A 27,799-nucleotide genomic window follows, 5' to 3' on the forward strand; every position below is an offset into this window, starting at 1 on the left:
CGGACATTCCATCTACTTGTTTATACCATTACCTACTAAAGGGAGAAAGCTTGAAAGGATGAACACATTTTTAAACATCAAAAAGAGACTTTTAGTCAAACAAACTAAAAGTTGAAAGATCATTTTGAAACTTTTTTCCCTCTATTTTAACAACAAAAAAACATGGTTGGAAGTAAAAAAAAAAAAAAAAAAAAGGCAGCTTTGTACCAATTCCTAGCAGTCATGCAGCCATACTATACACTTTCATATACATATTTATCAGCCAATTTTCTCAAATCTTCATTAATTGTAAATTGTACATAGTACTTTCCCAATGCTGTCAAACTTACTTTATAAAATTCTTTTTCTCCAAGTTTCTTGCAAATGCAAAGTCTAAACTGAAAACGTTGGGAAGTGGTGGTGGAGTCTTTTAATGTATGAAACAGCATGTACATTCAAGTTACAGTACGTCGATGTTTATTTTTAGCATTTTAGTTTGTTAAGCAGGACTGAGATAATATTCTTTCTTTCATAAGGTAAGGATTTTCTTAAATTGTATTACGTTCTGGGAGTGTTTCCCCTAAAGAGATTTTGGCTTGGTTGTGAAAGTTTGGCCGGGCAACGTGGTATTATTACCACAGAGCTAGCACGTTGCGGGCCTTCCTGCAGCCGGCAGCAGAGAGATGCAATGCCGAGAGGTCTGCAACTTTCTGCCCCAGAAAGGTTCAGTGAAACACAACCCAGGCTCCAAATTCACCCCAACTCTTGGCTTGTCCTATACATGCCCCCAACCTCTCCATCTTTCTCTCTCCATCTCTCTCTCTCTCAAACACACAAGCGGTTCATCAGGACCACTGCTGGCCCAGCTCTAAGGAACTGACACAGAGCACCGCCATCCTTCCCAGCAGCAGCAGAAGCAACAGCGCTGGGCCCAGCGGTCAGGGTTGGAGTTCACCTCGGAAAACCTGCGCGGCCTACCGGGGGCAGTGGCTTGAGCTAAATCCTCTGCCCTACTCCGAGTTAACGGTGTCCTCTCCCTGCTCTCTCCCAGGGAAGGTGCCTCTCCCGAGTCCCCAGAGCAGAGAGGGTGGGCGCACCAGCTAAGCTCCTGCAGCTCCAGAAGGCACCGGTGACCCCCGGGGCCCTCAGCCGCCAGAAACTCAGGGAGGTACCAAGGCCAAAATTTCTCCTCCCAGTGGCTGTTGGCTCCAAAGAACCTTGTGCGTAACTACAAACGGAGGGAGGCAGGGGCTTAAATTCACCCAGAAGGCAGCTGGTCAGTGCAGGGAGGCTGCTAGGGCCCAAAACCAGGAATGAGGGGCAGGAAGGGAGAGGAAACCAGAGTGGCTTCTCTGGCCCGCCTCCCCTCGTGGGTTTGGGTGTGGCTGGGTGGGGGGAAAACCTGAAACCATCCTGTGACTCTAGGATGCTAGACACAGGTCTGGTGGTCCCTGGAGGCGCCTGGTCTTAGGACAGGGTCAGGGAGGCGGGTGCTGAGTGGCAGGGGAAGGAGCTGGTGTCCCCAGGGCTGCTGTGCTGGCAGCGCTCCCTCTTCCTTCAGCGCAGATCCGGCCATGAGAAAGTCCCTCTTCCACGTGTCCAGGACCGACTGTCCCAGGTCCAAGCTGGAAAGGAGGAGAAAATCCGCCAAAGTCTGGCCGGGGCATCTCCACTAGCACGAGTAAGAAAGCTCTTTGGAGGGGGCCAAGCTCCCCCTGGAAAAGGTGGAGCCCCCTGGGAGCGCGGGTTTGAGGTCCAGGCCAACTGGAATGCCAGAGGGCAGAGAGAGCGCCCGCTCGCCCCATCTGTACGGTCGCCTGCGTGAGGGGTGCACGACAGGCTGGCTCTGTTCCCTGTGGCCGGACCCCGGGACCCTCCCTCCGCTGCACTGACCGCTGAGGAGGCCACACGTGGGGCCCTCACGCGGCGGGAACCCGCGGCCTGAGCTCGGCGCTTCTGGACAGAGACAATCCCCCGCCTCCCTTCAAACTTCCGTCCCTTCCCGACTGTAGACGAAGTGACCGACGCGGAAGCTGGTGGCCGCCGTCTGATGGCCAGCGGCGGGGCGGGGCGCGGGGCCGGGGGCCTGGGGACCGTGGGCGGCGACCGTGGTCGGTCTCCCGAAAGAAAAGTCGCCCGCCAAGGGCCCTGGAAAGGTACCAAGGCCGCCAGCCAGGGCGCCCATGGCCGAGGCGAAACTGGAGAAGCAGGCGGCAGCCTCGGGCGCGGGCGGGGACGACGAGGCGGGCGGGTCCGGGGAGGCGGCGCCCATGGGCTCCAGCTCCGGCGCCGGGGCTCCCCCCGGGCTCCGGGTGCCCGAGGGGGCGGCCGCGCTCGCCTCCCCTCTCCTCTTCCTCTTCCTCCGGAAGTTCCCGTTGTCGAACATCTTCTCGCAGTTTGGGTCCAGGGTCCAGTAATTGCCTTTACCTGCGTAAGAAGAAAAAGGCTCAGCTCAGAAAACCCGGTGTTTGACGGAGGTGACAGTGAGAACGTGAGAAATGGAGGTCAGCTTCAGAAAGAGGCTCCCTCCGGCCCCTCCATGCGCCCTCACCCCCATCCCAAACCTTGAGCTGGCGCTTCCTACGGGATGGGGCCACCACAGCCAGACTGGAAAGAATGTGGACATCCCAGAAAGACCGGGGAAGGGCGACCCCCCGGAAATACAGAACCCCGCTAAGTTCAAGGTCAGAAAGAAGACCTATGAGGTGCAGAGCCAAGCAATCTCTACTCTGGCAGTCACTGCCGATGGGGCAGAGCCCACCACGCCAGGCCTCTTTGCAGACCCCAGTGCCTCCCAAAGCGGCTTGGCATTTGTCTTCATAGTCCGGGTAGGCACCCCATTTTACAGCAGAGGACGCAGGCCCAGAGAAGGAACTCCAAAGGTCGCCCAGCAGGCTATCTTTCCCGCTTCTTCCTTCGTGGGAGCGAGGAGAGAATGAGAGACTCACGCAGCACTAGACCTGAAGTCTACTGCCGTCTTGGAGCCTGTCTGCTGGAGGCCAAGTACGTGTCTTCTTCCCATCCTCCTCCCCACCTCAGCACCCCCAAGCTGTGCAATAAAGACTGAGTTGTCCAGGGCCGCCCCCATCCACAGAGTGCCAGCAGCCCGGGGCGGGAATCCGCGGAGTCCTGGACAGGGCGATCAACCAGGTGAGCTTCTGTTACCTGGGTCGTCCTCGTCGCGGGGCACCTTCTTGAAGCAGTCGTTGAGCGACAGGTTGTGGCGAATGGAGTTCTGCCAGCCCGCCTTGCTGCGCTTGTAGAAGGGGAAGTTGCCGGCCACGTACTGGTAGATCTGGCTGAGCGTCAGTTTCCGCAGTGGCGCGCTCTGGATGGCCATGGCGATGAGCGCCGAGTACGAGTAGGGCGGCCGCACCAGCCGCAGCAGCTCCTGCTGGCCCGAGAGGCTCAGCCACGCGAGGTCAGCGCCCGCCAGACCGCCCGGGGCTCCGAGGAGCGGGCCAGGGGCCGCGTAGGGCGGCGCGGGCGCGGGGCCGGGCGCGTAGGGCGCGGAGCTGAGAGCGGGCGCGTTCAGCCACAGGCGCGCGCCGACGCCCGCCGCGCCCAGGTCACCGCGCGCGTGGCCCGTGGGGTGCGCTGCCGCCCGGGCCTGGCCGTGCGGGGCTGAGCAGGGCCCCGAGCCGTCGCAGTACGCGGCCATGTCCAGCCGCTCCTGGGCCGGGGCGGGTGGCTCCGCGCCGAAGCTCATGGGCGCCCCATCCAGCTCGGCCGCCAGCAGCTCCCGGGTGCCGCCCGCCAGGCCCCGCCTTCCCCTTTAAATGCCGTCGGGGCCGAGCCCCAGGTGTGTGTCGCTTGCGACCCCCCTCCCCCACCTGCTTTGGAGGAGCGAATCCTCCATCCCCGCCGCGGGGTCAGCTTTCCGCCCCGCCCAGGTCCCGACGCGCCCTGGAGCCGCGCCAGTAATTCCCAGGCGCTGCGCTGCCTGCGCCGCCTCGGGCCAGAGTCGTTCGCAGCCTTTGCCGCCAGCACCCTGCGTCCCCAGAGATCTCACCCACTCTGGCCTCGTCGGGTTTTAAGGCCCCGCGGCTCTGGCTAACCTGCACCCTCGGGCAGGTACCACGCCTCCCGCGGGTCCCCAAGTATGCAGCGTGGGATCCCTGTCCTAACGCGAGGTCCCCTTGCTCGCCCACCAGGGACCCCTTGTGCCTTTGAGGACAACGGGCTAAGAACGAAGGGCCACTGTGCTGGCCAAAGAGTCCCGATGAAGCCCAGGGGATGTCGTGGGGATGAAGCGGAGTGCAGAGGCGGCGCAGCGAAGGACACAAGGCCCGAGGCAGGGCCTGGCTGGAAGCGGACAGTGGCTCTGGAATCGTTGGGGGTCGCCGCCCAATCAGCTTGAAGGCGGACCAGACCCCTGTAAGGGTGGAGACGCTGGAAGCTCGGGAGGCCCCAGTCATCCGAGGAATCCTTTACTCCGAAGCCCCGGGAGCCCGAGATCCCGCCTGGCTAGTCTGCTCGGTGGCTCGGGCACAGGGCGCAGCGGGTGGCAAAACTCTCCGCGGGGTTTCCCGGGACCCCGGGAAAACAAGGGCGTCTCTCCTGTGCCCCCGACACCAACCGCTGCGCCCCAGCTCCTCCCAGACTCCTCGGCAGCCCTGCCAAGGCTGATGCGCCGCGCAGGACTGGGGTACCTGGGAAGAGCAGGGACCCCGAGTTCTGGCCACTTGCCCTAGAGCGGAGAAGCGGTGATCAAGGTTCAGAGGAGAGGGCCCTGAATTCAGCGCCCGCGGTGTTAATACCAACCTTGTAGAAATGAGTCTTGCCCTGGGACCTCCCCAAGATTTCCTGGGGCTGTGAAGAGTCATGGTGAATGAATGTCAATTCATTTAAAAAACAAGGGTTCCAATTTTCCTGATGCCGACCCCAGCCATGCCGCCCCCTGCCCTCCACTTCTGGCGGTGTGGAGGAGGAGGCCGGGAGTGGGGCTAAAGATTAGATGGAGTAGAAGGCTGGGGCTCTGAAAATAAGAGGCCCAGTTGGAGTCAGCCCTTTACTGCTGGTGTGGCCTTTAGGCTTTCAGATTGTAATTTTAAATTTTATGTAAAACAAACAGTTTGTGGAACACGTTAACAGTTTGTGGAGCAGGTTAACAAATAGCCCCTCGGGAAGTTGTTACACTTCAGGGTGGTTGTCGCGGCCTCTGCAGGGACTCTGGTCTCTCAGACAAGGACAGGAAAGAAGTGGCTGGAACTCGTACATCGGGCCCCTCTGCTGGCCTGTGCCGGCCCTCCCCTTTCCACCTTCCCAGGGACTTCTAATTGTGGCAAAGGCTTACAAGTTGTGAGGATCCTGGTACCTTTCAGGACCCCGCCCCCCATCGCTGCAGGGACAGTTTTGTGGGGAGGGGGATGTCAGCACTTAGGATGGGATGATTTTTCTTGCTTCTGTCAAAACCAGCAGCCTGAACCACCTGCCTCTCAGTTTTGAGATTTTCAGTATGTCCTCACAGTTTTAAACACATATGTCCCCGTACATGGGACAAGCTTTTCGGTGACTGTATCCTAGAGAAAGTGGCTTTCCGTCAGCAAAAATGGTTGCAGGCATGACTTGGCTGTGCTCGTTGGGAGCACACTGAGAATCAGCTCCCCTCCAGAGTAACCACACTTAGCTCCCTGAGAGTGGAGCAGGTTTCCAAACCTGACACTTTGAAATGGCTGCTGGTGAGGAGGCAGCTTTCCAGAAACCATGCTTCACGAGGATGGAGCATCACAGAAGTTGTGCAGCTCTTCTTGACCGGAACTATGCAGGTGACGGAGAAAAAGCGTGAAGGGGAATACAGCCAGGTGGGCGGGCTTGACCCCACAAAGGGCCGCCCAGTCTTCCCTTTGTCCCCGCAGCTGCTGTGTGACAGCTGCAGGGACACCAGGAAAAAAACTGGTGCTCCTTGTGCGGGCTTTTGACTGTCCAGGACTTCAAATGTAGAAGACGCTTGTCTTGGTGGAGTGACACAATGACTCGGAGAAGGAATCAATTGTATCTACAGTTAACTGTACTACGTGATAATAAAACCAGAGATCTTGAATGGACAGCCTAAGTCATGTCTTGTAATGTAAAAGAATTTAAAAGGATGAGAGTTCTTTCCAATTTCCTTTCATTTTAATAACCTTTCTTTCTGTTAATGTAACTCTTTCATTCCTGTGAGTTTCAGGACATCTAAGAAAATTAGATGACTCTTCATGTAATTTCCCTCAATTTTACTTTCTAAAAGCCATCACGGTTTGTGCTGTGCAGGAGTGGCCGTGTTTTAATCACCTTTCTTTGCTTTCTGAGCCCAGTGCCCATCCTCCACCAAAACTGTAATCATTTCCTTATTTTTCCACACGTTGGACTCATGAGTATCAGTCGATGGAGTACAGTCACTTGGGGAAAAAAACGTTTTAACATTTGAGTCAGTCTTGGATGGAACTCTGATGAGAATTCTTTCCAAGAGGAAAAATAGATAAAAACAAGAACAACAAAAACTCAGCAGGAGGACACAATAAGGAACAAGGCTTTGCCTCCAGAGTCTTCCACTTCTCCTGGGTCCTGGGGCCTCTGCCCAGAGTTCCTAAACAGAACGGGTCCCCTCCTCGAACCTCTGCCCTGTTGCCTTCTCCTTCATCCTCGAAAGTGACTCCGCTGCCCACTTTGTGAGTAGGTCTCCCCAACCTTCCTCTCACAAACTTCCAAGTCCACCTGCAGCTGCGTCACCCCTGTCTTCCTTCCTCTGGTCACCGTGGGAGAGGCGTCCCTTCTTCCTCCCCACTGTCTCTTTCTGCTTCTCAGCAGCCCAGCTTCTCGAAGAGTTGCCTCTGTTGGCTGTTGGCCTGTTACCCCTCTGGAGACACACTCCTTCTGCAGCCCAGACGGGAGTCCACCCCCACGACTGCGCCGAAACTGCTCAGGCACCGTGTCCACTGGCCTCTGTCACCCTAAGTCCAATGATCGCTCTTCCTCATTTTGCTTGCCTCTCAGGAGCTCTTCGTACATTCCAGAATCACAACCCTTTTTCTACTTGTTTTTTCATTCCGTCCTCTGGTTTATTTCCTCTTCTCTGGCTCCTTCTCAAGCTCCGGGGTGGCCTGCCCTCCACTTAGAGCTCTGTTCCAGGCCCTTTCCTCACACTTGTGGCTTTAACTACCCACCATTAATTCTCGGTTTCTCAACGTCATCACTATTGGCATATTGGGTTGGGTAATTCTGTACTGTCCTGTGCACTGTAGGATGTTTGGCAGTGTCTCTGGCCTCTACCCACAAGATGCTGGCAATAACCCTCTGTTGTGTTAACCAAAAATGTCTTAAAGTATTGCCAGTGGTTCCCTGTGGGGCCAAAATCACTCCTGATTGAAAACTTCTGCTATTAACTAATGATGCTGTCGTTTTTATCATCCATCTGGGCGTGCATTGCCTTCCCCCACAGCCATCCAGGAACTTCAGTCCAACAGCCACAAGGAACTGAATTCTGTCAATTGCAGGAATGACCTTGGAAGAGGACTGAAGTCCAGATGTGATGGCCAACACCTTGATTTTAGCCTGAGCAGAGAACCTAGCCATGCCTTGCTGGATATCTGACCTACAGAAGGTGAGCTAATGAGTGATACTGCTTTAAGCTGCTAAGTTTATGGTAGTTTGTCACATAGGAATAGAAAACTTAAAAACAAAAGCCAAACACCAAATGGAGCCATGTCACCCCAGTTCAGTAACCTCCACTTTGTGGTGACAAGGAGGTTCCCGCTTCTCATGGCGACTACGCCTTTCCTGGGCAAGACCCTGCCCTGTGTCCTTACATCTCACCGTGCCCTGTGTGGTACTCCAAGTAAGGCACATCCACTGATGTTCAAGGCTGACTGGTGGCTTACCTTTTTAAACATTCAAGATTGGAGAGAAGTCAGGGGTTTTTGGTGTTCGAATGGATCATTTACAATGTCAGCAAAAACTGTCCTTGATTTTAGCAGTTCTTGTCTTTCAAAGAGTGTTCCAAGCTCCAGAATTAGATATGGGTGCCCAGTTTTTCATTCTAGAAGGGGTCGGGTCAGGGGTTGCTGTGGTCAAGGGCTCAGGCCCGGCTATCAACCCAGTTTTGGCCTGAACCCTGTCTCTAGCAATGGGACTTAGGTCAATGATTCCACCTCTGAATTCCATTTCTCCCCCCACCTGTGAAGTGCTTTGATGTATTAAGTCTCTCAATTAATATTTATCCTGTTTCCTCACCAGCCCATGGTAGTTCATAACTGAAATTTACTTCAAACTCTTACCACTGAGAAAAATAATTGAAGCAACGTTGGACTGTGCTGACTGCCACACCTTTCTTCAGCTGACAAATGTAGGAGATGAGAACTTTAGCTACGGATAGACTTGGACTCAAGTCTTGGCTCTAGTCCCAAACACCTGGGTGAGTGAACTGTTAAACTTTCCAAGTCTCAGTTTCTCCATCTGCAAAGAGGCGCTAACAGTGCCCATCTCATAGGCTATTATGAAGACTAAATGCGATCACGCATGCAGAATTACTCACTGCATGGTATGTACTGGTATTCACTTTTTCTCATTCAGTCAATCGTCCATTGGTCTGTAGAAGGGGTCCTGACTTTACAGTTTGTCTCCCTACATGTTAAATATACTTTTGTACCTAAATATGTTATCCACATCCTTGATATGAAACTGAGGAAAGACTTTTTTACAATATATTTTCTCCAAGTATTCGCTAGTGTCTTACGAGAAAAAACCTGGCTGTACTGAAATACAATGTTTAAACAGATCTCACCTCACTGACTTTAAAACTATTCTAAATTTTATATATTTTCACTTTTATTCTAAAAGAGACCAAACAATGAACTTAAGTGTGTAAATTGTTGCTGCCTTTGCCTCACCTCTGTGTATGTGTGTACTTTGTTGTTGAATCCTTTAAAGGTAAAATATAAATCTTTTTGATTCTTTACCCTTAAATGCTAATCACTCTTAAAAAGAGAGACATTTTCCTATGTAACCACACCATTATAATCACAAGTAACCAATTAGCAGTAATTCTTTCATATTATCTAATACACACTTCATACTTAAATTTCTTCAATTTTCCCAAAGTAACTTTAGAAAGTTAAAAAGCCCTTTTCTTTTCAGAGCGGAGTCCAAAATGCCCATGAGAGCTTTCCTGGGTTTGTCGGGTTCCTTTTGTTTCTTTTATTCTAGGACAGCCCCTTCCTCCTGCTGCCCTCAAACTGTTTATTTAAAGGCATTGACTTTTTGAAAGAGCAGCTGTGCCATCAGGATTTGTCTGTTTTCTCCTGGTGATGTGTAACTTGCAACCATATTCCCTGCATTTCCTTTAGACAGGAAGTTAGGTCTCAGGATTGGTGCAGACTGAGATTACGTGGTTTTACCCCATCACATCGGGAGGCATGCAGTGCCAGGTTGGTCCCCTCTCTCTGACTCTGGGTTTGATCATTGGGCTAAAGGAGTGACATTGCAAAGGCCATTAGGAGCTAATCCATGGGATGATACTCAGATACAATAAAAAAAAAAATCCAGTTCCCCGCATAGAGGTATCCACAGATAAGGATTGCTATTGACTTTTTTTTCCATTGATAGTTGCTGCCTGAATCAATTACTCTATCAGGGGCTGCAAAATGGAAATGTTCTAATTCTGCTATTCTTTAACATTCATTAACTGTCATTTTTCTATAAAATAGAGCTTTCTGTCATCAACTGGATTTACTTGGTTTACCCTTAACTATGATTTATATTAAAAACACCAGAAAATTACATGATTCTTTCCCTTCACTGACCAATTCTAAGAGGAAGATGTTGGTGAAATAGTCATCTTTATTGGAAACAAGTTTTTTGTTTTGTTTTGTTTTTTTTGGATTCCTCCTTGAGTATCATGATGGATGCATAAATTTTAATATGCACCCATATGCATATGTCTTAGGAAATTATAATTATTTTTGTGACGCTTATATTGTCCCAAACTGGGGCATTGGGAGTCCCTTTGAGCTGGCTGCTGCATCCTTTTGACACGGCCCCCGAGAGTCTTTGGATGTTTCTTTGCTGTTTGACACAAGCTATCCCGGCTTATTTTGTACTTTCTCTGACCCAGATCTTGAATCAGCTCTTTCTCCGGTGGGCCCTGGCTCCTTTTTAGAGGAGACCAAAATACAAGATGTAGGATATTTTCCTGGAGGGGGGTAACATTGCTTCTAGACCTTTCAGTGGACAGAGCTAGGAAATAGACTTTTAAAAATCATGAGTTAATATACTTCTTGTTAAAATTTAACACAATTAAAAAAAAAACTTTTACTCTATACCTGTATCTTATTTCTCTTACACTGACATCTGATTCCCAGCAACATTGATGATGTGGCTACTTCTCGCTCTGTCTCACAGTGTACCCCTGTGGCTTCAAATAACAGTCCTAGTAACATTATTAACAGAAAAACTACTGAATGAGATTTAAGATTCCTTTGCAGTTCTTTTTTTATCCTTAAAATACATCTCACTAATGAAGTATAGTCAAAGGAATACGTTATAAAGTCACTTGAAAATTTTCTCTTCTCTGTGTGGTCTGTTGCTGTTTTGACAGCTGAATTCACCTCATTTCATTTCATGCATGTTTAAAGCCTTGAACGTGCTGAGAAGTAAGAGACTGGAAAACACACTTGGTAATTTACGTGTGAGGTGTTTATTTTCTTTTGTGTGTGTATTTAACAAATAGGTGTGATGGCATTCACGTAGCGTTACTTGAATGTTATAGGTTATGGCAACCACTGGGATCATCGAAGGCTGTTTTAAGTTTTCATGGTAACACTCACTATCTTGCAGACAAGCAGACACTTTCAGAGACTGAGTGGGACAGTGCTAACAGTGGTAGGCTTTGACAACGAGGAACTGTCAGAGTGACTGGGGGTTGAATCCTGGTCCTGCCGATTATTAACTGTGATCCGGGCTGAGTTAACTTGGACCCTCAGTTTCCTCATCTCTACTACAGGAAGAGAAACCATCTCCCAGGTCCTCCCCTCCCCACTGGGCAGAATGATGCACACACGTAAGGCATTTTGCACCTGTCTGGGCACAATATATGTCAGCGAATGTTATTAGAGTGACGAATAATTGTGCTTTTTCTCTCTTCACTAGTCTTTTTTTTTAAATAATTTTTAAAAAAATAATGAGCATGCCTTGCCTTCATTGTAGCAAATAAGCAGCAAACTCCAGCAAGCTGGGGGTATGACAATGAATTCACCCTCTTTAGAATCACATGGTGGCTTTGTTGATTGATTCAGTCTCTTCTCTCTGTAATTATGTGGCTGTAATGCCATCTAGTGGAAAGTTATAGAGTCTATTTCCTCAGGTAGCCCTATTTGATAAGGAAAAAAAGAAATCCCGTGTTTACATAACATAGTAGGGAGCTTAAGTTCCATTGCTTTCTTTTTATAAAGGTAATGAAATAGACAAGAGTAGGTAATATTCAAAATCCACAGTCATCAATAAAGATATTTTTGAATGAAAAAACTTTAAGGATATAACCTACTCTACAGAGAGGGTAGACGTCTTTCATTATAAAGCTTTCTTTTATATTTTTTATATTTGTATTAAAAATTCTAATGCCAATTTTTATGATAAACCTATTGAATATTTTTTAGCATCTTCAATACACAGGACTTCACAACAAGCATAGGTATTTTATTTAAGAGAAAGACCTATTGTAGTTAAACACCATGAATATTCCTTTGTTTTTTTTTTGTTTTTTTTTTAAAGAATAATGTGTTTGGTAGACACAGAATACAAGCTTGTGGTTGCCTGGGGGGAGGGGGATGGGAAGGGACAGACTGAGAGTTAGAAATTTGTAGATACTGACAGGTATATACAGAATAGATAAACAAGATTGTACTGTATAGCACAGGGGAATATATACAAGATCTGGTGGTAGCTCATGGTGAAAAAGAATGCAACAATGAATATATGTATGTTCATGTATAACTGAAAAATTGTGCTCTATACTGGAAATGACACAACATTGTAAACTGACTACAACTCAATAAAACAAAAGAATAATGTGTTTGGAATGAATATAAAGTTGCACCATTTGGGATGCTAAGCCCATCCGGCTTAGCAGCGGCGGCAGTGGGAGTGTCTGGGGGCCAGGGAACCAGAGTTCCCGTCTCAGTCTGCCTTTCCCCTCCTGCGTGACCTCTGGTGGGCAGAGTCCCCACCCCAGCTTCATCTGTAAATGATCGGGTTGGATGAGAAGGTCTCTCATTTTCCATCCTGTGCATCCTTTAATCCTGAGCTACTGGTTTGTGAAGTGAGGCCTGCTCTTTAAGACCACAGCTTAACAACTGTAGGAACATCTAAGTCCTGTTTTTACTGTGAAATGTACATAGTAATGTACCTGTAATAGATCAGGGTGGGGACAAAGATGCTCACAACTAGTGGATGGGGACATTTCTCCTCCTCCCGTGCTGCTGCCCAGATGTAACTCTGACTACGTCTTGTCATGACGAAATGTCAGAAGACCGTTTTCTTCTCAATTTCTTATCATTTGATTTCTTAAGATTACTCAGCTTCCCCTGATTCCTGACCACTTTGGTTCAGGAGTGATTCAGGTCAACATATGCAGGAGGACAGAAGGGGCTGGGCTCCTGTCTTCTCCGTGCCCAAGATGCAGGTGGAGATGATGTGAAACCCTGGTCTGTTTGGCCACAAAGAGAAGGTACAGCTCTCACGTCTGAAGGTTGCGGCGCCCCCGGAAATGAGGAAGGCCTGAGTGGTCTTCCAGACCTTGCCGATGCTCAGACCGCCTCTAGCTGCTGTCCTGTCCTGACACCGAGCAGGAGCCGAGAGTGCCTGTGCCAGGGGTCAGAAGGACACAGGAGCTCACATCCCACCTCAGGGGCAGTGCAATGAGCATTTAAGAGCCTGGGCTCTGGAGTTGGGCAGTCCTGGCTTTGAGTCCATGTCCTTGCTCTGTGCCTTTGCCTGAGATACTAAACCTCTCTGAGTCTTACTATCCTCATGTGTAACATGCATATTGTAATAGTACCTCTTCACTGGGTCATGGGAGGATAGATTAAGTAATGAATGCTAAGCACCTGGTTAGTGCTTAATACATTGTTATTAAAGAGTAACTAATCTATATGAAATCTATTAATATTAATATAGTAGTTACATTTTATATTTTATCATATACTTTGTTATATGAATATAATTATAATTATTATAGGAATATATCACTTATATATTATATAAATTATTTATTATAGACTATATTATTTAGTAATATGTTAGATTAAAATATTCAATTACATATTTATTATATAGTGCTACACTGATATGTTAAAAACTTTGTTGATTTGTTTATTTAGTTGATTTTCTAGGGTACCTGCGGAAGGAAATGATGCTCCTATTTCCACATAATGATTGCCCATCATTTGTTGTTAGCTTTTGCTATTCCCACATGTCAATTAGATCCATCTGGCTCTTTTTCCTCTTGTTGCCGTTTCCAGAAATGGAGCATTTTTCAGGGGCCACCTCACTGGGAGTTTGCTTTAAACCTTTGGATTTCTGCAACTTGGACAATTTTGTGTGTATGCTGTGTGATGCTCTCTGGGATGGACTGGTACCCTCTGCGCATCCCCTTTGACCTCATGGACTTCGTCTGAAGGTCCCCTGTGCACACACCAGCTCGAGCAGTATCTATGATGATCTGGAACTGAACTAAAGTGCTTTGTGACCACAGGACTCCCACCCCAAGCCCTTTGCCTTCCCAGCACTGCCTTCTCCTGGGTCAGTGGCCAAGAGTTGCTCTATTTCCATCAGGTTCTCCCAGGGGCTGGCGGGAAAGAAGTCATTTTCCTCAGCATTTTGGAAACATCCCCTGCATCTCTAGTTACCTTTAGGTAGCTACTGAGAGAACGGTGGCTCCACAGACATCTGTCCAGGTTGGCTGCACATCTGCAGAGAATTGCATTAAGAAAATTAAGCCAATCGAATTACAGGATGATAATTAGGTGTGTGTCCCTTGGGCACGGTGGAGGGGGCATCGGTTCAAGCTGGCCCATTCACCAGCAACGTCGTGGGGAGGAGCTGTTGCAACGACACTACGTGGGTTATAAGGAACAGGGCTGGTGGTCCAGCTTCCTTTCCCACCCAGCCTGGCTTTCCTGTTCACTGGCACTGTCTCTACCTCAGAGGTGCTCCTGAGGGGTGGACAGCCCGGCCAGGGAGGCGAATGAGCTGCTCTCAACTCGCGGTCAGGCTACTGAGCATCCCTGGGCCCGTGGGCACGTCCCTTAAACTTTCCCAAGCCTCAGTCTCTCCAGTCTGTAAAACATGCCACATCTCAGAGGGGTTTGGGAAGGATAAAAAAACAAAGACGTTGTAACAGCACTTGTAATGTTCTTTACAAGATGATGGGGATATTACACGTGGAATCTTTAAAAAAATGACACAAGTGAACTATTTACAAAACAGAAACAGACTCACAGACATAGAAAACAAATTTATGGTTAAAAGAGGGCACAGGAGGTGGAGGGATAAATTGGGTGTTTGAGATCAGCAGATACAAACTACTGTATATAAAATCGATAAACAACGAGGTTCTACTCTATAGTACAGGGAACTACATTCAGTATCTTATAATAACTTATATTGAAAAAGAATATGGAAAGGAATATATATGTATATATGTATAATTGAATCCCTATGCTGTACACCAGAAACTAACAACATTGTAAATCAACTATATTTCAATTAAAAAATTTTTTAAACTTAAAAAAGAGATTATGGGTTTTTTTTTTTCCTCCATAGAAGACACTTCGTTGAGAAGTAAACATACACACCTTTTAAAAAGAAATGACATTCAGTGACACCTCTACAAAACCAGAAACATTGTCAATGTTTACACTTCTTACCATTTATTTTTAAAGGAAAGAAATGGAAAGCTAACTTCAGCCTGACTGGTCTAAGTTTCCCCTCCAATATCAATGGGGTTGCAGCGATCAGGACTGGTTACTTTTTAAAAATAACAAATGTTGACTATAGTGCCGGATATTATTTCTAATTCTCATATATGCTTCTGCCCTTCGAGGTTTTTCTGTTGTCCTTTTGTTCTTCGAGGACAGAAGCCTCTGGAAGCAGCTCTCCCATCAGAAGCAGGGTTTCCGTTATCTTCTGCCGATATGAAGTTGCATCAGGCAGGCCGAGGTATGAGCTGCTCTGCTTCGGGGATGCCTGCCCCTGAGGCAGGTGCAGGAGGAGTCAGGGGCAGCAGCGGGGGAAGCCGCGAGCTCTGGCAGGAGCACCCGGAACAGCAGCGGGTGAGCTGGGTTCTTCCCTCGGAGGCGGGAGCCAGCAGAACACGGCTCCCGGAGTCCTGCTCAGGAGAGCAGGGACCTCGGGCTGGGGCTCAGAGGGGCGCTGGCTCCAGCAGAGATGGGGCAGCTTTCTGCAGCTCCTGAAGCCGCCGAATCACCACCTTGGTGCAATTGGTTTACCGTCTCAGTCCCCCGCGTTAAATCCTCTCTGATGATAATACCCGGAGCGGTGTCTGTTTCCTAATTAGACACGGACCCTTGGAGAGTTAATTTGGCGCTGGTTTCTGGATTATGTTGCTGTTTCTGTATTACTTTTAATGGTATGATTCTGAATCAGTGCTACCAGCCAAAATTGTAACTCTTCACATCTGCACCTGCTTTGTGCGCAGTTTTTTTTTTTGTTTTTAAAGCATATTCCTTTTTTTGGTCTGGGGGAGGTAATTAGATTTATTTATTTATTTTGTTTAAATTTTTTTTTTAATGGCGGTCCTGGGGATTGAACCCAGGGCCTTGTGCATGCTAAGCACACACCCTGCCACCAAGCTCTGCCCTCCCCACCCTGCACATGCTTTGGAATACACAAAACCTCCTTACAGACATCGTTCATTTGAGATTTTTCCTGTGGTCCACGAGACAGGAAAAGTAGATGTCATTATCACCTGTATGCCAGTAAGGAAACAGAAACCAGGAGTGGCTCAGTAAAGCCTCTGAACTGCAAAACTCCAGCTGAAGGGTTATTTCACTTGTCGGAGGCTGATGTGTGGTACCCAGCAGTACCCGCCCCCAGAAAGCGCTCCCAGTGGGGGAAGGTGACTTCTCCACTTGAAACTTGACACGTCTCCTCCACTCTTGGTTGCGCAATGCCCTCTGGGTCATTTCTTTTTCCTCTAGGCTCCTCCATGGTCACCGCTTTAACAAGGTGGCCCCTACATGAAAGGTGCGAGGTTATGCCAGTTTCTGTGATTTTTTTCCCCTTATCCACACATCTTGATCCTTATAAACTCCCACAAGGACAGGTGTAATTCTCAGTCAACAAGACTTTACTCAACACCTACTGTGGACCAAGATCTATGTTGAGCCCTGGAAGCCACGAAGCTGTCCGGAAGCCAGTGAGCCAGTGAGGAAGGTTGGAGGCAAGCGTCTACCCGCAGTGCTGGGCAGAAAAGGAAGGAACAATGCAAGGGCGCCATGTTACTTCACTGTGGAAACGTGATGTTGGCAGGGTCAAGAGGGCAAGGACGAGAGTCATAGGAAGAGAGGATGGAAAGAACAAAGGCACCAAGACAGAAAGACCTGGGACAAAAATTTGGAGCAGGCGAAGGTAGCCAAGCTTGTTAAAATTCTATGTCTATGCTCTATTTTCTTCTCTGAACCAGGAATTTGATATGTGCCCAAGTTACGTTGGAGGTGAACATGCCTAAAAATATATCAAGACTTCTTCCCTGGTTCAATTCATTATTAATAAATGTTATCAATATTTCTCCAGGAAAGTCCACAAATCGGGTGTACAGCTTGGCAAATTTTCCCGGAGTGAATTCATCCCTGCAACCAGCACCCAGAAGTTCACGGCACTTGATCAGACGCCAGAGGTCTTCCAGCTCCCAGTCGTGGCTGCCCCTCTTGGAGGGTAACCACCAAGCTGACTTTTAACTTGGGTGAGTTGTGCCTGGGTTTGAACTTTATGTAAATACTAACGTTAGTATGTGTTGTTTTGTCTAATTCCTTCATTCAACATTTTTTATGTGTGTGAAATTCAGCCACATTGTTGCAAATACTTATAGTTCTTTTTTTTTCTGTAATATATTCCATTGTGTGACCATATCACAATTCATTTACTCATCTCTCCTGTTGGTGAATATTTGCACTGTGTCCAATATTTTGGTTATTAGGTATAGAACACCTATGAGCATCCTGTACCAGTCTTTTGCTGAAGATGTCTATGAATAGAATTACATACTCATGAGATATGTTCAGATTTATTTGATATTGATAACTTCCCAAAGTGACTTCCTAGCCCTGTCTGAAATTTGCAATTGCCCTGGTCCTCACCAACACTTAATATGTCCGATTTTTCATCTTATTGACTCAAGACCCTTTGGGTGGATGGTAAGGGTAAGGTATTCTCTTCAGGATTCATAATAGTTAAGTTCCATAAAGGAAGTCTCTTGCCCTGGACCCTGGTAGTGAGATTAGCAATGGGCTTTGTTTCGCTGGAGCATGTCACTGAGTTTCCAAATCTCGGACATTTTCTTCCCTGAGACCTCATATTTCTGACATGAGAGCTCCTTGTTACAGCCTGACACAGCCATATACTCTAATGCAGGCCCCCACATCCAGGTCCTGGGGGGACATTTTCTTTTCAACATAACTGCTTTTGATGTGAACAAGAACTTGAGCAAAAGTGAAATGTTAAGACTTGAAAAATCTAGTCGCAAATGTCTTCGGAACATTGCTCAGTGCTGCTGCCATTTTGACCAAAAAAAGTCCGTGAGCCCCTTTTTGCAAACGTCTACCTGCAGGGGAGTCACGCAGAGGAAGGGTGGAGAGCAAAGGGTTTGGGTTTGGGATTACTTAGTCTTGGGATTACTGCTCCTCCACGTGACCACCCCATAGCACTTTAAACACCAAACACGGTGACTCATGTAAGAGTGGGTCAGTAACTGGCACTCAGAAAACATTAAATATTAGAGTTAGCCAGAGCATGCTCCTTTTGGTGGGTTATTAGATATTTCGACATCTATTTTTCACATTGCTTTAATAAATTTAAATATGTTCATATTTAACCCTGTAGTTATTTCGTGTTCGTTTGTTATTAAAGTAATAAGTTATTAAATTAATAACATGTTTGATATTTAATGTGAAATATCAAAATTCCTTCCCCCGTCACTAACTCTATTTGCAGAGGTAACCGCTTTTGATTTTTTCTGTGATAGATGTTCTGAGGTTTCCTCTGTATCTCTAAATTATATACTTGAACGTGTTTTCTTTTTAAAATTAGTTTTCTATTTCTAAGTAATCGGGGCTTATAGCAAAACTTATTTGCTTCCCCACCCCTTACCCCATTCTGCTCCCTACGAATAATAACTTTTAAACCCTTTCACTTGATTTTTAAAATATTTATCTCCACCCTCCAAATAATATATAGATATTGTTATTGCCTGATTTGTCATTTTTTAGCTTCATCTATTGACTTCATTTTAAGAGATGAAATTTTTTTTTACTTACACCTAATCTTCCAACCCATTCTCTTAGTTTTGTATCTTAATTTTTACTTAAATATATTTCCAGTGTTTCAGTTATTTTAATTATGTAAATATTATTCACTGCTGACCAAGCAGAATGGTATGATTACATTTTCTTTTATGTAAATTTTTACTCTGCCAAGGGTTAACAATTGCCTCTGTTTTTTAAATTTACATTCTTTCTCTTGAACATCTGACTGAGTCTTTCTAAACCTCCACACCCTCTACAAGGCTTCTCAGTACAATTCTTCACATAGTCTAACCTATGAGATAATAAATGATCTAGTTTTGTGTATGTATCTGAGAAATAGTCTTTCTGGAGTCCTTCCTTTAGATACTTTCTCTAAACCAGGCTGTTATTTTCATGTGGACTTTGCTTTGTCATTCTTACAGGGAATTTCTTTTTTTTTTTTTCTTTTCTTCTTGAATCTCCTGCTTTCTGGGTCTCCTATCTTCTTCCTTCTTGAATTACTCACTTCTTTTAAGGTTGAGCACATTTTCTTGTTGATTCTCAAGAAAGGGTGATTGGGAAGTACATGTTTTTCAGATTTCATACTTTGAAATTTCTACCTTCACTTTGATCTATCTGGGTATAGATTTACATGTTGCAAATTATTTTTACATAGACTTTTGAAGCTATTTTTCCATCATAGTTCAGTGTCAAAACTGCTGAGAAGTACAGAGTTATTTAGAATTCTTGATCCTTGGGTTATGGTGTGTTTTCCCCCCCTTGGAAAAGTTGAAGGTCTTCCCTTTGTTCTTGGGATTCTGAAGATTCCTGACTATGGGCTTCTATTTCTCTGATTATTTTGAGTACACTTTCTATCCAGAGGCTCATGTCCTCTGATTATAAAAATATTCACATCACCGTTGTTTTTAAATCGTTTTACTCCATTATTCTCTCCTCACTCCTTCTGTGATGCCTGTTAGTCAGATGTTGGACATCTAAGGTTGAGCCACTATTTTCTCATCTTTTCTGTACTCCTAATCCTCTTTTCTTATTATCGTTCCACTTCCTGGGGGAATCCCTTGACTTTATGCTCCAGTCCTTCTATTAATTTTTTTTTAAGTTTTCTTTTTAACCAGAGTAATTTCTAATTTTTTTACAGTTTCTTTTGATAGCTTCTTATTCTTATTTCATGGATGCAAAATTCTCTCATATCTGTTTAGAATATTAACTGTAATTGTTTTGAAATTATTTTCTTTATCCTCTGTTTCCTTTGAGTTCATTTAATTTTTTAACATTTTAATCATTTCAATCTGTATATTTTATATAGGAGCCTCTCAAATGTCTAGTGATCCTAGGCTGCCCATTCATATTTAGGAATGAGGCAATAAAAAAAAAAAAAAAAGGCTGGTAGTTGCATAGGGGTGTGTGTGTGTGTATGTGTGTAAATCGGGGGCATCTTTTGAGTTGGAACCTGAATGTCAACTCAGAAAAAACATGGGGGCAAATTTCCTCAGTCTCCTGCCTGCCTGCAGAGCCTGCTTGTGGCAGTGTGCAGCTGGCAAGGGGATGAGGGCTTGTGCTTCCCTGTTCACTTTGTAGCTTTTCTCTCAATCTCCCCGGCCTCTCCCATCTTTCTCTGTGCCTGATGCTCTTCAGTCTGAGACCCAATGTTTTAGTTGCTCCAGAAATTGCGTTCTTTCTTTTGTGGGGATCTAAATGCTCTTACACCATCCCTCTGGCTTTAGCCCCTGATCCATCCCTGCCTTTTTCCCTAATCGGTACGTTCAGTTCTTAACATGCATTAGCATGTTCCCAACAACAGGTGGAGTCTAAAGTTTTCTAAGAATTAGCATCTGGGGACCGGATTCTCAGCATTTCCTGCATCCTCATCCTTGCCTTAATCACCAGCTCCTCTATCTCTGCTTATCTAGACTTCAAAACCTGTGAGAAGTTACAGAAATTCTAAAGCAATTGCTGAAACCAGATCTTCTGACCTATTTCTGTAAAATAGCTGGGCTAAGCATTAGATCAGGGCCTCCCTGAGTTAAGACTCAATGATCATCTTACCATATTAAGTAACAGGAGAATAATTTTGTGGGAACCACAAGTGTATAGAGTTGAGTGTCTGTAACCTGTTAGAGGGAGGTGTAACTTCCAAACACCTGAGTGTCACAGAGGAGGAAATGAATTGGAAAAGAACCCCCCTTGTGCTTCAGGGAGACATTCTTTGTCTGATTCCACTGCAGGGCGCAGCAGGGGTGTAGCTCAGAGAACACCCTCTTGTTTCAAGGACGCAGCTGACACTGCCTCCAAGCACTTAACAGCCCAGCTGGATGCTTTTGGGGAGTCATTATAGCACTGGTCCCTAATGGGGAGCCCCCTCAGCAAAAGTGAGTGAACCCCATGTAACTTAATCCTCAGGGCACCTTCCCTGACTCGCAGAAGACCTAAGTATGGGAGGCTTGATCACAGGCACAGTTTAATTACTCACATTAAGAATCACTCTTGGTTGGTGAGCCGACGCCCCAAATAGCAGGACTTCTCTTGTCAACAATTAATTACCCAAGGGGGAAAATTATCAGGGCTCTCATCAAGTCAAAGCAGGATGGACGCACAAATTCTTTCAAGAAGTTACCTGGGGTCTAGAATCTGCCTTGAAGGAAACATGGTTTTATTTTCAAAGTACCTTCCTTGAAGTGCAGAGGTGATCAAATTACTAATTACAAAGGACAGTTCCAGCTTGGAATTAACAACCCAAACCACCTTTGAACCTCTGCAGTATTAACTTCCTATCGTGTGCAGGGTTGTTAATTTTGCCAGGAGCTACAGCGGGCTGAACCCCCCAATCGGCTCTCCAGCCCAGAAACAAGCACTGACAGTGCTTTAGTCGATAACAGTGTCTGTCATTTCTAAAAGAGAAGGTCGCGCGCGGACTCAGTCTTTGCTGCAGCCAGGTGGATGTGCATTATCCGGCTCTTTATAAAACTGCTGCTTTCTGGAAAAAGCCGACAGCCGCATCATGTGTCCTGTACAGCGACTGATTAAATAGCTGTCAAAAGCCAGACTGGATCCTTCTGGTTCTGATTTTATCTGAGGCATAACTGAACAGCCCACATGCTGCCTGGTTTAGCATAGCCGCCCTGAAGCGCTGGACAGCGACCCTCCCGTTGAAGAGCAGGCCTGGTCCTTCCTGCCCCCACTGCCTTGTAGGAAATGCGGCAAAACAAAGTGACTTTTTAACAATCTCTTTATTTATTTACTGAGTGTTATTTCTGCACACTGCATTTCAAAAGGGGGTTCATAAATATTGTATAATTCCTTTAAATACCAGATTATTTTTTTAAACAGAAAAAAAAGATGTTAAAAATGTGTCTTATTGTAATTTTCCTGGTGAATAAATGCATGCGAAATTGCTGTGGAGGATGCCACAGTCAGAAAGCGTTTTGTGGGTTTAAAGACAAGTGTTGAAATGTGTTTTTTCATGGATTAGTCATATTCTTATTGTAAGACATCACTGCAATTTTTTTTTTGGATGAAGTCATTGGAAGGTAATTTAAATTGAATTGGTAAAAATGTCCTCTTCCCTCAAACTGTGTTTTAAAAAGTGTCCTGTGTGCTTTCTAAAGTGGAGTGGCTTTTCGTTGTTAATTGATTTACATGCTGTTTCAGACTCCTTCTGAAAAAGAATTTTTAAGAAATAAGATGCCCCAAACTGTTGATCTACTTCATTCTCCTTCACTGAAGTTTCAGAGAAATCTAGGAAGTAGAGACATCTATATTAATGTGTACATTCAAAATGAACAGGCAAGCCTAATTTTAGCTCTATCAGCCTTGACCGCTCCTTTTTAATCATTTGGGTTTGAACAGATATGCAAATAGAGGAATCAGACGTAAAGAACTCACAGTTTAGAAGTCACATTAGTGCTAAAATCACTGGAGAGGTGCACAGATTTGTAATTCATTCATTATGCTCTGATTCCAGAAACCTATGGCTCTATTAAAAATGGAAACCGGAAACCATCCATAATGTACAGATCCGTATGAATGACATGCTTGTTTGTAAATGTCAGATCTGAGAGGCCACGGATGCCCTCTGCACAGAAAGGCTTGGGTTTGCCTGTAAGCGGAGTGTCCGCCCACCCCTTGGCACTGGGAAAATGAAGGCTGATAAATAAATGAAGCCGTTTAGCATCCTCCTACACAAGTCTTGGGGGGGATAAGTCGAGCCTTTTAAAACTCCATAATAGAGTTTTTTAAACTTGGACTTCTACCAGTTCTCTTATTCTCAAGTCAAAATTAGTCATGTACTTTATACCAGTTGAGTAATAATATAGTTTGACCTCAATGCAAATGGAGGAGGTAAGAATCCAAAATGTATATCTTCTAGGAACCAAAGGAACCTCAGGGATCTAGTCGTGTGTAACGTTAAAGGAGAAAAAGTTTAGTCAGGTGAGAGCAAGGTTTTATTTTCTGGAAGAAGCAGGACACTGCGTGGCTGGCAGTATTCCAGAGGCATTTTCATTAAATCACGGCCTCTGTCTGAGCTCTGATGCTGGGGCTATGGCACCACAAGTCATCCGTCTTCTGGGCTAGTAAACCACCGTATGATCGATTCCTCTGCAAAGGATGGTCATAAAATTTTTCAGAGGTAACTGCAGAATTCTCATTTCATGAAACATCATGAAGTGATGCATTATGATCAATGTTTAATCAAAGGCAGGGATTAAAATATACAGCCAAGTCATGTCATGGCGGAAAAGACACTTCTGAGATGTGGGTGCTAAGCAGACACAAAGCAGGTCCAGCTGGGCGGCTAATGGGCCTGGCCATTTTCATCCTGTGGCTTCTACGCAATGACTTCAGGCTTCATTTGACACATCCTCCCCCTCACTCCTCCCATCCCACTCCACCCCGCTGGCCCTTATCCTATGAAAACTTCACATTAGCGCTAACTTATACCTCCGCTGGAATTCTCTGGCAATCAGGCTTGAACTCACCAGGCAGGAAGACTGAGCCACCCACACAGAAGCAGAACAGAGCAGATGCCAGATGCCTCAGAGACCGTGGTCCCCGAGGATGCTCTGTGCTGGCCCCAAGTTCCTGGGCAAAGAGGTGGCATTTATTTCCCTATGGTCTTTGAAAATAGGACAGGTGTAGAAATGGACACTCTGGAATCCCCTTCAAGTTCCAGGGTGTTTGCTGTCTCATTATTACTCAGCTTCATCACACAAGACCCTGGAAAGAATGAAAATGCTTCATTATTTATATGGTCCCACAGCAGCGGCACACAGATCACTCTGTTCGGTGCCAGTTTTTCTTCATGTTTTATGAATAAAGCTAAACATGGGGAAAGAAGAATACAGTAGTGTGCAGGAAAAGCAGTCTGACTTTGGAGGGAACTCAGGGCAAAGGGAGTCTTGCTTTAAAGGAGAGAACCTGAAAACACACAGGGGAATGATGAACATTGCCTGTTTCAGAATTCCAGGCGGTGGCGCGAGCTCTCCCGTCCCGTGACTCTCCCGCTCTATCGCCACTCTCACTTCCCAAAGTCAGCCAGTGGGCGTGACCGTTTCTTGATGGGGTCATTTTTTGGCAGCCAGGAGGCTCTCAAGTCACCTCCCATAGTCAGCTGACATTCATTTTCTCTTTGTCTTTTCTATTCCTTCTTCTTCTCTCCGAGTGGTGCACACACACGTAGGTGTCCTCATGATGGGGGCCCTCGGGTGACATATTCTTTGTAGCATACAACCCAGTGGCTTCACCTGGTGGCCACTCAACAGGTAATTCTCAGCGTCTTCAGCATCATATTTTATACTGGTGAGCGGGCTGCTGCTGATACCTGACACCTTTCAGGGGCCTTGAATTCTCTTTGCGAAGACCAGATAAACAAACACCACAGACCCTTGTCTAAATTACTGTTTACAAAGGACTTGCGTCCTATTGTTTTAGAAAATGACTAAAAGCATTTTCTTCCTGTATTAGTATTTCAAAGTTGATGAGTCAATACTTTGAATTGCATTGCTGAGTAAGCGTTTTTTAAAAAGGTAAGGAAATCTATACTTAAGTGTTATCTACCACGATCAGATGTCTTCTGTGCCTTTCAGTTATATTCTGGTAGCATCAGCACGCTGATAAAATTATGGTGAGTGGTATTTTAAGAAGCTGGGTAGTATACCTTTAGTGCAAAGTAAAATAAAATGAGGTGCCACTTTTAAAAACAATAGTAGGTAAAACTAAAAAGACACGCTCATCTCTTCATAAACACACATGTATGTATATAAACACGTGCATATGCATAGAACATTCGCATGGACATAAACATATGTGTGTACAGACACTTTAAATACAGTTATGTCTATTGCTTGGCATTTCAGTTCCTTAATTTCATAGTGTCTCAGTCCTCTGTCTCCTTTGCAAGAGTGGGTTGGTTTCTTAATATCTGCCGATGAGTTTATTACATTTTCTTTGCTGCTATTGAAACCCTGATTTACTTTCTCTTGGGGCTGGGTTGGAACGTAAACAAAAAATATTAAACATCAGCAGGAAAGATGACTCGTCTCCTCCTCAGGTTTCAATCTGTGCTTCTGTTTATTTTGTTTGATCTCTAATTCCTTTTAACTTTCATGTTTTCACTCATCCTACCAAGAAGTAAATTTCATTTAAAAATAAAATTTCTGTGGATGTTTACAACTAATTGAGCTGTCTTTCCCAGCCGTTTAGTTATACTGTAGCAGGATTGCTTTTGCATCTCAATAGATGTCAGCAAACAAACATCTCCTGGAATGTTTGAATGAAATGGAATGAAATGAAGCCTCCTAAATGCATACAAAACTCAGTATTGTTTTTAAGTCTACAGTCCTTTAAAAATGTTTTTCACTCTCTGATCCTCATTCCCAGCACATTTTAGTTTGGTCTCGAAAGCATCTGCATATTCATTTACTTAATTAATGAATTTATTCTTGTAACACTAAATTATTTTCAGTTGACTTTTGGTAATGATAAGCTATTGCAACTGAAATGTATCTCATTGATCTTATTTTTAAAACATATGCATTTATTTTGACATACTTTAGAAAGTGGACGTGGGAGATGAAACATATTATTTATAGGGGAGGGCAATTGCCTGAACACTTCAGAACAGTGCTCATCTCTCTAAAAACATCTGCATCTTTCACTGAGCAGAATGTGCTAAGAGGAATATCTTTAGCCAAGGGCATGGGCCAGGATGGGGACAATTTGAGTTACCCCAAGAACATTGTCATCAGGAAGCTGGCATGTGCTGCAGCCAGATGCCCTTAATGGCCGTAATTAGAGTAAATAAATGGAGAAAAATGTTCGCAGAAGTGATCTATTAAAGTATAATGCAGTTGAAGCAACTGCTCCTTCAGACTAGTCCTAATACATGTTAACATGTTCAACGAAGTCCGATTAATCAATCTAGTTTGGTGCTGAAAGAAAGATGGACAACACAGTGGAACAGAACAGCAGATTAACAAAAGAATCAAACCAAAAGGGTAATTTATAATATGATATAAGTAAGCACTTCAAATAAATAGGGAAAAGAAAGGTGATTTATTAAAAATTATAACCAAACTATACACTGGTCTTTAAAAGGAAAATAAGAGAGAGATAAAGAGAGATTTCTATTTACTTCTTGAATCATAATCAATTCTAAACAGATTAAAGAGTAAAGCATAAATAAAATAAAATGAGATAAAATAAAGCTATAAAGCTATAAAAGACAAAAAAAAACCCTACACATGAATTTATATATAATCTTGCAATATGGAAATCCTTTTTAAGGAGGGCATGGAACTCAAAGCCATAAAAGAAAATTGAATTTAATTACTTAAGTAAAGCCAAGAGACAAATGACAAACTAGAAAGAAATATTTGTGACACATATGGCAAATTAAGGGCTAATTTCCTTAATGTACAAAAAGCTCATAAAATAAATAAAAGAAAGACAACCCAATAGAAAATGAAGAAAAGGCAATAAACATGAAGTTCGTGGCAAAGAAAGTCCCTGACTAATTAACCTAGAAAATCTTATGCATAATTAAATAAACATAATGACATAGCACTTAAAAATCTATCTGACTGTTAAAAGTTTGACAGTACCAAGTGCCAGCTTAAGTGTGAAACCTGAAACCCTAGTTACTGTTGGTCAGAATATATACTGTGACAGCAATTTTTAGAGAGTTTTATTCTAATGTTTTAAAATTTAAGGAAATATGAACCAAGATGTCTGCTTACAATAATGGGGTAGCTTATTTTAGACTAATCCACACAAGATAATTATAAAATATTTTTTAAATGATTATTTGAATATACTAGAAAGTGATCCAAAAAAAGCAGAGAGTGGAGAGAGTTGAATGTTGACATGAAGGAAATGCATTGGGTGAGATTTGCATTAATGCATCCTTTTGCTTGAAGGCACTCACCAGTCTTCACTGGATGTGGTAGCTAGAAATGAAACAGAAATCCACGGATTTACTGCCTTGAATATTCAAGGCATAGAATTCAGACTTGCAAGATTTGCTGGAAAGTTATGAGGGGATATCCTAATACAGAGGAACCTGCAGAGGGAGGAGACCCAAAATCTGAATATGAACTCCACTCCAATCCTTGCTGACTTCTAAACTGCATATGCCTGGGAGAAGACTCTAAGGGACCTGACAGAAAGCAAAAATGGAAGATTGAAAGAAATGAGTAGAAATTTTAGCATCTGTCCACCCCAGGACAGAGTGTGGAGTTTAATTTATTCAAGTTTTTTGCATGCTGGGAAAAAAATAAATTATCTTCAGAGAAACATAACAAAACCCGGGGTCTCTACAATGTATCATCCATATTATTCAGCATATAATCTTAGAATGCTAGAAATAGGAAGGAACAGGAAAATGTGACCCATAACCAAGAGGAGAGAAAGGCAATATAAACTGACACTTCTGCAGGAACTAGATGTTGGAATTAGTATGTAAGAATTTTAAAGCAGTTTTATAAATATATTCAAGGACTTAAAGGTAAATGTGGCAATATGAATGAACAGATAGAGTATCTTGGGAGAGAGATGGAAACTAAAAAAAGGACAAAGTGGTAATTTTGGATCTTAAAATAATAATAATATATGAAATATAAAATTCACAGAATAGGCTTAACACAGCTTGGAGACAGCAGGAAAAAAAATCACTAAATTTGAAGATAAATGAAGACAAATTATCCAAAATAAAGAATAAAGAGAAAAAAGATTAGAAAAATATTAACAGACCCTCAGTGATCTTAGGAGCACTATCAAGTAATCTAACTGACATGTAATTGGAGTCCCAG

At 44.6% G+C, this 27,799-nt stretch overlaps 1 protein-coding gene across 1 annotated transcript; it reads right to left on the reverse strand.

The window, feature by feature from the left end:
* Nucleotides 1–201: 201 nt before the first annotated feature.
* Nucleotides 202–3,788, reverse strand: FOXI2 (forkhead box I2). The gene is made up of 2 exons (XM_032490662.1): nt 3,145–3,788; nt 202–2,406 (listed from the first exon to the last, which is right to left on the reverse strand). Exons 1-2 carry the CDS (start codon nt 3,686–3,688, stop codon nt 1,964–1,966), a joined length of 987 nt encoding a protein of 328 aa, XP_032346553.1. The 5' UTR covers nt 3,689–3,788; the 3' UTR covers nt 202–1,963.
* Between the last annotated feature and the right edge of the window lie 24,011 nt (nt 3,789–27,799).

The sequence above is a fragment of the Camelus ferus genome, chromosome 11 (assembly GCF_009834535.1).
Source record: "Camelus ferus isolate YT-003-E chromosome 11, BCGSAC_Cfer_1.0, whole genome shotgun sequence".
NCBI classification, from domain to species: Eukaryota; Metazoa; Chordata; class Mammalia; order Artiodactyla; family Camelidae; genus Camelus; species Camelus ferus.